We start from the raw sequence: 11,227 nt of genomic DNA, 5'->3' as shown, positions 1-11,227 counted from the left end.
AGTACCCAGACAAAACCCATGCAGGCAAGGGGAGATCATGCAAACTCTTCACAGGAAGATCAGAGCTGGAATCGTACCCCGCATCTCCACTCCGTGAAAAATGTTTTAGGGGGCGCAACTAAGCCATTTTTCTTTTAAACCGCGCAATGAACTAATGTTGATTATTTTGCAAGGCGTGATGTGTGTGCAAAGTTTCTTATGTTTTCAAAAATGTTGAGACCATCAAAATCAACATAATTTTTCTTGTCAAAAAGCACATCGCAACAGTGTTTGAAAAAAAAAAAGATTTGCTTTTCCTGGTCATCTGAGGATAAAACACCCACAGTTTCAAGATAATCAGATAAAATCTATTGGAGGAATATTTTATAATGTGACCTCTGTCAAAGGCCAAAAAATGGGTCCAAATATGAAAGACAATTCAAAAAGGGTGACTTCGTGTCAGCTTTAGCATATACCTGTCACAAATACCACCACATTTTCGTAGATCTAGAGTACAATCAGGCTGCTTTGGTCCGAGGGGGCGCTGTTTAGCCATTAAAAAATGCACAATAAACTAACTAGCAAAGTTTCATGAGTTGTTGTGCATGTTTAGGGCTTCAAAATTAGCGTTATTTTCTTGGCCACCCTTTTTGGACATATTGCTGAAACATACTAATGGCGCTGGTTCATTAAAACTTTCTAGGGGGCGTTCCTGAGCCATTTTTTTAAAAACCACACAATAAACTAATACAATTGTGATTCTTTTGCAAAGCATGAATTGGATCTAGTTTCACACGTTGTGACATGTTTTAGGGCCATCAAAATCAGCTGCATTTTTCTTGGCAAACAGTGTGTCGCCGCGGCAACAGCGTTTGGTAAAATAAAAAAGCAGTGCTTTTCCTGGCCATCTGAACATTTTAGGATTAAACACCCACACGTTCAAGACAATCGGATAAAATCTCAAGTTTTTTTTTTTTTTTTAAACATGACCTCTATATTACACTTGGACCAAAAATTGGTCCAAGTGTAAAAAAAATTCCAATTGGCATACACCTTGTTAGCTTTTTGCACATTATTTTTACCACACAATACACCTTTCTGTTTCTTTTTTTAAGTTTGTACAAAAGAAATATAAAATTAAAAAAAAAAAAATTGAAGCCAGTACTAAACTAATAAAAAATAAACTAAGACAAAGCATTTTTGAAAAAAAATGCAGGAATCCCTCACCACTTTGCGCTTCACGTTTTGCAGTTTTCAGTGCTTTGCAGGTTGCTCCAAAACACTGTATTTATTAAAAATAATAATAATAATAATAAAAAAAAAATCAAAATGAAAAAAATAAAGCCATTTCGGCAGCCATATCGCAGAAAGACGTGTGAGTGGGCATGAGTGGATTCATCCCGCGAGCTGATTGGCTGCGCATCATTGCAGTCTCAGCCAGCATTTTCATCTGTGTCTATCCAGTCTCGTCCATCCCGTTGTTGTGTTGCGTTTGTGATAACTTTTTTTTTTGTTTCAGCAATAACTCATTTTAATTAATTGAGCTGCGCTCCAGGCCTTTGCCGCCACCGAAGCAATGCGTCCTGGGTTTGTGGGAGCATGTAAGCCCATTCGTCCTTCCACGGAGATGTCACCATCAACAGGGATATATTTCTTCAATTGCGGCAAAGGGCCAGTTTGCAGCCTTGACTGGCTCTGAGAGCCTCATTTTCAAGGTTTCCCGACCAGGTCAGCTGTTTTTAGATACATCACAAGGAAGCAGTGACAGCTCAAATGAAGGCTGAAGTGGCAGGTGAAACTATCAGCTCAGGAAGAGGTTTTTTCTTCACACTCCATTGTCTTATGAGAAAGTAACCTTAAACCTAGTTCAACTAATAAGAACGAGATGAACACCATAGTGCTACCCCATTACCATGTTTTCTCCAATTTAAAAACCTCAACGACACCGTCAGCTCCTCCAGCAGAAGAGCATTTGAGTGAACTGAAAGCCTCCATGAGTCAAGTGAGACCCTTCTTCGAGGTCACCAACACAAGCCTTTTTGCCTCTCCCAGAGGGCAATGTTGATGAATGTTAATTACTGTATCAGGTTTTATAATTCAAGATTTACGTAAATATGTGTACTGCTGTAATCTTTGTAGTAAATATTCATTCATTCATTAATTTTCCGATCCGCGTTATCCTCTCAAGGGTCGCGGGGGGTGCTGGAGCCTATCCCAGCCGTCTTCGGGCAGTAGGCACACTGGGACAAACAGCCATTTACACTCACACCCAGGGACAAATTTGTGTGTTCAATCAGCCTGCCATACATGTTTTTGGAATGTGGGAGAAAACCGGAGTACCTGGAGAAAACCCACGCAGGCCCGGGGAGAACATGCAAACTCCACACAGGGAGGCCAGAGCGGGGATTGAACCCAAGACCTCTACACTCTGGGGTCGACATGCTAACCACTGGACCACCGGGCAACCCTTTGTAATAAATATGTAAAATATAAATACTCTTCACATATTGTAGCATCGCTGGGTGACTGGATGCGCTCCCAGTATGCTGTGCAGCATCTAGAATATAAATAGTGTTTAAATGCATGTTTTGTGTCAATTATTTCTTCATTGTTTTAGTTGTTTTATTATTTGCTGATATGTCATTAGTTTGCTGTTGTGTGATAATTTTAGTTTTGATGCGACACCATGATTGTGTATGACACGTTGACTGATGACTTGCCAACACCTGTCATTGTGTGACAAGAGAAAATGTAAGATCGTTCTTCTGCTTTCAAATACCAAGGTGGAACTGTTCCTCGCTGCCTCGTAAGTGCCACCATATTTTAAACATCCTGGTCCATGAAAATTCCGAGGGAGAGGGGGAAAATGATACATTTTCCTTATAATCGGGCACCTTGGCCTGTTCTTTGTCTGGGAGATGTTTGCCCCAGGCAACTCCATCAGTGGTCAAGCCCAAGACAACTTTGGGACACAGAAACCCTTGCACCTCAACAAAGTGACAGCTCAGGGAGGATAATGTTACAAAATACAGCAGAATACAATACAACTTTATTTCTATCGCGCATTTCACAACAGCTGCAGCTGTAACAAAGCAGGTTGCATCTCACAAAAATAATAATATAAGAAAAACAAAAGAACGTGAGAATGGTAAGAGGAAAAAAACAATTAATGATTCTAACTCAAATACAGTAGACACCAGAAAAAAATTGAACAGTGTCAATCTCATATTGGGTCAAAAGCCACATAATAAAGATGTGGTGTCAAATGATTTTTAAATTAAAGTGACTGTTCATTTCCAATAAAATCTTGGTTTTGACTGTACCGAACATCTCCAAGCATTAATTAAGAGGTGCTTTTTGGTCATGCAATACGGCAATCACGTCAACGCAGAATGTAGCGTTTAAAACGACATTATCGATGAATGTTCCAGACAGCGTGTTATTGGGAGCAATCTTGTTTCTAATTGGCGAACTATCCTTTTTTTTTGGTCCCGCCTTTGGCGTAAGCCGATTGGATAAAAGGTGGTTGGGTGATTTGATTGGCTTCCAATTGAACAACACACTTCCGCATCTCCAGTCTGTTTTTGTTTGGATTTCTTTTGGTGGAGAGCTCCGCAACACAAAACCTACATTTTCGGAGACGTTGCATCGATCTACGGTAATACAATTATAACAACAGACAATGCATTATATGTCGCTATTAGCCTACTGTTGTTCAAGATTCCTTCTCAAAGGCATTATTTGAGACAGTTACGATATATTTTTGTGAATAGACGCCCAGAAATGCAGATGTGATTTCAACTCGGAGATCATTTCTGTCAACCTGAAAGATTTATAAAACATTTAACAGTGTACTTTCGACATTAGGTGTAATCTTAACTCATTATATCGTCGGTATTTGTAATTACAGCCAAATGTCATTCTTGGTGTGTTCTTTAATTTCGCCTTATTACAGCAGTAGCTGGGTAGCTCGTGGCTTCATTTAGCTTCAAGTCCCACTGTTGCTCATATGGTTTGCATAAACCTTTGGTCAGTGTGATGGCTAACTGCAAATTATTGCGTTTCTGTTTTGAAGGAACTCATTTTTCAGGCACATGGTAGAACGAGTCTGTTGACACTCGAATCGATCTTCAGAAACATGAACACATACATGCGGAAAGAAAACACTTCGAACACAACTGAATCAGTAGATTTGTTGGTGCACTGGAATTGCGACGTATTGCATCAATGGTTGTAATATTGTTTTAAAACTATTTCCATAACCTGATATATACACAGTCTTTCTGGATTTCACCTGACATACTTGGTTGTTGAATAAATTGAGGGCAGGTATTATTTTGCCGTGACCGGCAACTTTATGTAAGCGTTTTTTTGGTTGTTTTTTTTTCGTGAACGGCTCTGATTGGTCAGTGGCCAGAGCGAGGAATTCTGGGCCGACCGCGAATCGGCTATTTACGGTGATTACATTCAGTTGGCCATGAAGAAGTTACTTTGATATGGAGGCTGCCGTGTTACTGTTCAACTGCCTTCCAAAATGACTGGCTCCCCATTCCAGCTGTGGCCATTATGGCAATTTCAGGCAAGAAATTTTTGTATTTCCAATCTTCACCATACCCTAACCTTCTTTAAAAAAATAGCTTAAACTCTTGACCTTTTCTTAATTTCTAACACTAACCTATTAAAAAAAAAATCATTCAACATATGTTTTTTGTATTAAGCCCCGATTTATTCGTACCCTGTCTGAACACTATTTTTGTGGGGCTCTACTCATTTTTGTGTATTTCATTTTGTTTCATTCAATTGCATAACTGTTGATTTCTTTGGGAAACACGTGAAACGAAACGCTTGTTTACAGCTCCTGACTGGCTACAAGAAATTGTAAACATCGTTTAAAATAAATAAATAAAATGTGACAGATTGGTATTTGAACAAGTGAAACGATGGAATAAAGTGTCATCTTCGGTGTGACTGCTGGAACCACGACACCACAATCAGGCACACTTCCAACGAGCAGAATTTGTATTTGACATTATTGTGCAATTCGGGGCAAAATAACACTCGGTGGCGCGTTGCCAGACATGGCAAAATAAACAGTGTAAAATAAATCGAAAAAACTGTGTTTTATTTGCCTGAGCATATTTGAATCATCTAAGACGAAAGTCAAACAAGATTTAAAGCCCCAGACATTTTTTTTTTACATCGAAATTTTCACCAGGCCCGATGACTGTGCAAAGTTTTGGTGAAACAGTTTGGTGCTGTGGAATAGTATTTAGTTGGCATTAACATTTTCTTGAGAATTGGGACAACAGAAAAATCGGTCTGTATTACCATATTATATATTGGAATTACTTATTCAAATTTCATTTTGTACGCAAAATAACCCCGATGAAATTATAATTAGGCCAAACAAAAAAGCTAGTGTGTTTCCGGTAACAAGAAATTTCAGCATAGGGTCGGTAGGTCGGACAAAGTTTTTTTCCCGTGGTGTTCATCAAATAGTTCGCTTTATTTTTTCGATACATCAATGGATGCTATTTTCTTAACATTACGGTGCGAGCACGCGACTGTAACACAGAAAACGCGGTTTAAATTGTCGTCGGAGATCGCGGCCGCCGCCATGTTTCAATGTTGTTGACAGACGACAGGGCAAACGACGCACGCGCTCACCGTGAATATCGCGGGAGTTTGCACCGATGTAAACCCTCTACACAAAAAAGTAGAGGGTTGTTTGAAAAAAATGCCGACCGTAAAGTTTTTTGTCGACCAAGAAATTCTCGGTCGGTCGGGTTACCGGAAACACACTACTTTTTTTTCTACGCCTTAGAGGTGTCAATTTATCGTGTTAATTGCGTATAATTAATTACAGTCGGATTTAGCACGTTATGTTTTTTTAATTGCGTTAATCTAAATTTTAATCTCTAACTTTTTTGTTTCTGTAGGTGGGTTACCTTTTTATAATATCCTTTTTCATGTGTTGGCTTCCTGTGTTCGAGTAGTTGAGGGTGGGGAAACGATTGTCAGTCACAGCCTGAAGCGGACATTGATTGGCTGTCATTATGTTTGGGCTTGTTTAGCATAAGCTAATTGGCTCCCATCAGAGTTGGGCGGGCTAAGTAAGCAGCGGTGAGGAGAGGAGAGGTGAAAATGGAGGAGCATGTGACAGTTCTCGGCACAATGAATGAAAAATTTACTTTTCAAAAACGCCCTGATGGCACTATTGATAAAAGTAGAGTGTTGTGCCCAATTTGTAAGAAGGAGTTTGCTGACCACCGAAGCAGCTCAAGTTTAGCCTCCCACATTAATGCAAAGCACCCAGTCCTGAGTGCATCCACAGCAGTGGCGGACGCTGGTCTGTCAAGGAGGGGAAGCTCAATTTCGGCCGACATCATAAAATGTGTCCGTTTATTTATACGTGAATTCTACTCTCCGTTCCTTTTCAAGAAAATGATCTGTGACCCTGTGGTGATATAAGTCAGTCTACGAACACAAGCAACTACAGTACAATAAAACCCACCAGAAATAAAAGATTACTTTGTCGCTAGTCGCTTTCAACAAAGAGAGTGTCGCTATTAGAAGTAGGCTCTCGTTTAACTCAGAACAGAATGAGAATTGAAAAATGCTCCCACGGATGACGACACCAAAAGATCGGTGATTGGCTCATTTTGCTGTCAATCAAAAAGAGATTCAGCCTCAGACAGATCATCCAGTCACCATGCAGAAAAGATCAACTCCCGGGTGGGCCGATACACGCCCACTGTCCATAGGCTCCCAGAGACGCTGAGCGTCCGACAGGCGGGACAAAACCAGCATTTATCCAATGACTCGTCTCGTTTCAATGCAAAGGGACAACCTACTCAGAACTCTCGAGACGCCCAACGTCCACGCTGCAGACGCTCAGCCTCCACACAGTTTTAAGCACAGTGAAGCTGCGGGAATGAATGAGAAGTGAGTTGCATCGTAACCAGTAAAAAGAAGCTGATTCGGAACAAAAGTTTAGCACGTTGTAGCGCATATTTAGTCAATGACATGTCCACACTATTATATGTACACGCATATATTTGCTCACTTACTTTTTGACATTTTAGGGGAAGCTGAGCTTCCCTTGCAGTCTTAGAGCAATCGCCTCTGATCCACAGCTAATGTTAGCACCGAAAGCATGAGCAATATAGCGAGCTCAAGCAAAGCTCTTCGCCAAACTAAACTCGAGGAGAACACCCCGCGTACGAGGCATGAAGTCAGCATAGTTGGTGTCTCCTCAGTAGCCGACAAGAAGTAGTTGATGTTTATTTCAGCACTTTATTTTCTCATGATGAACAGTGTTATTTCTGAAGTGCTAACTTACAGCACTGTGATTTAAGAGTCTCTTATTTATTTTTTATTATCCGAAGCAAGTTCAGTGTTGAGTACTTGTATTGCTCAGAAAAATGTTCTGACTGTTTCTGACATGTTAACCTAAGCACTTTTTATGGACCTGATGTTCTATTTTTATTTTGTAATTATTTGGAGATTTACAAAAACATACAAAATGGTGATATTCACCCTGGTGGTCGAAACTAAAGTTTGCAGGTAGGACTTGGGACCTCAGTAGTCTCAACTACAGCAGTAAGTTAGGACTGCATCTGTTCAAGTCTGTTTACAACAATGAAAGACTTTATAATGCCACATTTGTTTGTCTTTTGATCTGCCTCAATAATGTAATGAATTAAAAATGAAAATGGGGCTTTTCTCAGCACTTTTTAGGTGATATTAAATTTTAGATTAATTAGATCAATTATTAACCTTCATACTGTTTTTGTCTCACAATTATTTTAATGACTTGACAGCACTAATTACAATATAATTATTTCTTTGGGACGCAAATGCCGTTTCCATGGAATGGGTCAAATACTATTACCGGTACGTAAGCAGCTATGATCTGTCCTCACAAACATTTAATGGCATCTTGCTGACTTTGACAGTGATAAGCTAAGAGGTTTTTTATTTATTTATTTTTTTGTCACCCTGACAATAGACAGGCACAATGGCTTCAGATTCTCCTCGCAGACTGAGTCGTTGTGCTGGAGGGGCAGTGGTGAGAGCACAAGCTGCAACGTAAGGACATTGTTATTTTTTATTTATTTATTTTTATTTGCACCAGAAATTGTTGTATCCATTGTGCTCGATACATTTTATAGCTGTTCTATCTGTATCACTCTCATATATCATTGCAGCATTGACAAATAACATGTTATGTAAGATTATATTTGGCATATTTTAGGACCGTATTTTCCGCACTATAGGGCGCACCAAAAAGTCTTCCATTTTCTTAAAAGCTCACCGGGCGCCTTAAAATCCGGTGCGTCTTTTGTATGGTCATTACGGTAATACGCCGACTCCAAGATGGCTCCTTCCTGGAGACATGCTTCCAATGTTATAACTTGCTGTTGGTTCAGTGAACTGTGTCGCTGCTTTATCAAATACGTTTGTGTTGCAGCTCCGAAAAAAGGAGAGCTGTGTGTGGTGTTAATTTTTAAAAACAGTCTCAACAAATACAGGTACGTCTTTGTCTGTCTCCGTGCCTTCTTCCGTTCGACTCGAGAGGCGTTCAAGACCGCCTCCGAAAAACGTACACTAGTGATTACTTCAATGAAACTACGGAAATTGAAAATAATACATCAAAACTGAAAAGCAAGCGAGGATATCACAAATTAATCAAAATAAATTCTATAGCACCCCCCCCCCTACAGAATTTATATTGTGATTTCATCATTTGTGAATACACAACAAAGGAATAAATAACTACTACTGACATCTGATCGTAGTAGTCGTGGCGCTATGATCAAGGAAATGCCAATGGGTTTTTCGGAGGCGGTCATGAACGCCTCTCGAGTTAAACGGAATAAGAGAGGGCACGGAGACGGACAAAGACTCGCCTGTATTTGTTGAAAAAAGGAGAGCTGTGGTTTTATTTTATTTTTTTTAAACGCAGACTTTATTAATGGTTTTCACAGTCTCAACAAATACCGGTACTGTATGTCTTTGTCTGTCTCCGTGCCTTCTTCCGTTCCACTCGAGAGGCCTTCTTGGCCGCCTCCGAAAAACGTAAATTAATGATTACTTCAATGAAACTACGAAGAAAATCAAGCGAGGAAATCACAAAATAAAATCTGTAGGGGGATATAGAATTTATTTTGTGATTTTCTCGCTTGATTTTTTGTTTTGATGCGTTATTTTCAATATTTGTAGTTTCATTTAAGTACAGTAATAGTTAATTTACATTTTTCAGCGGCGGTCATGAACGCCTCTCAAGTTGAACTACGCCTCTCGAGTTGAATGGAAGGAGCGTAGCACCATATAGTGGAGGCATTGTAGATTGCACCTTATAATGTGAAGTGTTCAATGTATGAAAAAAATTTACAAAATAGCCATTCATTGAAGGTGAGCCTCATAATCCAGTGCGTCTTTTAGTGCGGAAAATACGGTACAACTAATCCAATCTTGCCCATCTGTTTTATTAACAGTTCAGAACATTAACAGTTCTTCAGAACCTGAACAAGATTGGTGATCTAGTACTCTCTCTCATCTCTCGATATTTTGCATACTCCTCATTTGGGCTATGCATTTAATCGCAATTCAGTTACATTTTCGATCGTTACACTCCACAGCTACAAAATTGGCATATTCATAAAAAAAGAAGAACCCCCCCCCCCCCGAACATTGATACTAATTTTGAATTGTTTTGAGGCATGCACCCATGAATTCCTCCACCACGTCCCTCTTTCAAAGCTTGCTAGTCTCCACCCAATTTACACTTAGAGCTCTGTTGAAATTGTTTATTTGCTCCATGTACAACACTTTGTATACAGCGATGGGTGTTTCAAAGTGCTCTATAAATACAGTTGAGTTGACTTGAGTTGAAATGTTAAACAGTACTATGGCAATAAAAAAATGTAGAGCAAGTTAACACCAAGTCACTGTTTGTCTATACAAGGAAAACCGATTTGAATTTGTACATTTGCACTTTTTATTTCAAATAAGTAATTTTCTAAATTTAGTTTGGTCTAAAAGGAACTTAAATTACAAAATTAGTGTTTCAAAGAATTTCATTTGTCATATTTATGACAAGTTTTAACATTTTCTTGTTTTGTCCCGAAAAAAAATGATTGTTTGAAAAATCATGATTTAAATTCTTACCAAAATGATCAGGATTCATACTTTTTTTCATAATCGAGCAGCCCTACGCCTCACCATATCTAGTAATGATGTGTGATTTCTTCAGCACTGAAACTTTTGTGCATTGAAGACATGTTGGGGTGCCCCTGTATTTAACAACAACAAAAAAACATTCCATCTCCTGTTTTTCTTGAAATTGGTTGTTCTCTTTGCCGACCATTCTCTTCACGACAGGTATTGGGGAGGGGGGGGGGAACAAAAAACAAAAACATGACTGGGACAAGGAGACAAAATATCTTTTCCTTCCACTTGGTGTCAGTTGAAATTTACATTTCAAACTGTTATCAGCGTTAGGGAACTTAGGTTCCTCGAGAGCCATGTCCTGCCTGTTTTAGATCCCTCTCTACTCCAACACACCTGATTCAATTGATCATGACTGTTTCAGGCTTTTACAGAGCTTGCTGATTAGATGAATCAGTTCCCTACCTCTGCCATAAGTGATGAAAAAAATAAAAATAAAAAAAACAAAATATGACACCCCCCCAAAAAAAAACAAACAAAAAAAAAACAGCCAAGGCAACGACAGGGCGAAAAAAACGGGGTCCACACTAACATCAGTGTTCACTAACTGCCTGTATCAGCAATTAATATGTGCGTGCAGAGTCACTGGAGCCACAAGTGCTATGCCTTCTCACCCATGTATATGACTCATCACATGGACTCTTCATGTTAACTTCCAGTAGGCATGAAAACGCCAGGGATGTGCGGTCAGGGCAGGCAGGGAAGGCAGGGGAGGCACCTGCCTACCCTGACCGCACATCCCTGGCGTTTTCATGCCTACTGGAAGTTAACATGGCTGAGAAAAAAAAAAGTACTGTGTTTCCGGTAATCCGACCGACCGAGAATTTCTACGTCAAAAAAAAAACTTTACCGTCGGCATTTTTTTTTTTTTTCAAACAACCCTCTTCATTTTTGTGTAGAGGGTTTACATCAGTGCAAACTCTCGCGATATTCACGATGAGCGCGTGCGTCGTTTGCCCTGTCGTCTGTCAACAACATTGAATCATGGCGGCGGCCGCGATCTCCGACGACAGTT

The 11,227-nt window shown here is 39.6% G+C and overlaps 1 protein-coding gene across 2 annotated transcripts in view; it reads left to right on the top strand.

The window, feature by feature from the left end:
• The first annotated feature begins 3,529 nt into the window (after positions 1–3,529).
• LOC109523461 (breast carcinoma-amplified sequence 3 homolog) overlaps positions 3,530–11,227 on the top strand; it is a 37,513-nt gene continuing 29,815 nt past the window's right edge. The window contains exons 1-2 of one of the 2 annotated variants that reach the window (XM_019882637.1): positions 3,530–3,637; positions 7,991–8,070. In XM_019882637.1, coding sequence (XP_019738196.1) covers positions 8,000–8,070 — 71 coding nt within the window. In that variant the 5' untranslated portion in view covers positions 3,530–3,637; positions 7,991–7,999. The remainder of the gene's footprint in view (positions 3,638–7,990; positions 8,071–11,227) is intronic. The other variant, XM_019882645.1, reaches the window with a different exon arrangement.

This window comes from Hippocampus comes, unplaced genomic scaffold (genome assembly GCF_001891065.2).
Source record: "Hippocampus comes isolate QL1 unplaced genomic scaffold, H_comes_QL1_v1.1 scaffold239, whole genome shotgun sequence".
NCBI lineage: Eukaryota > Metazoa > Chordata > Actinopteri > Syngnathiformes > Syngnathidae > Hippocampus > Hippocampus comes.
The sequence above is the reverse complement of the archived record's forward strand: the minus strand, read 5'-3'. Positions and strand labels throughout refer to the sequence as shown.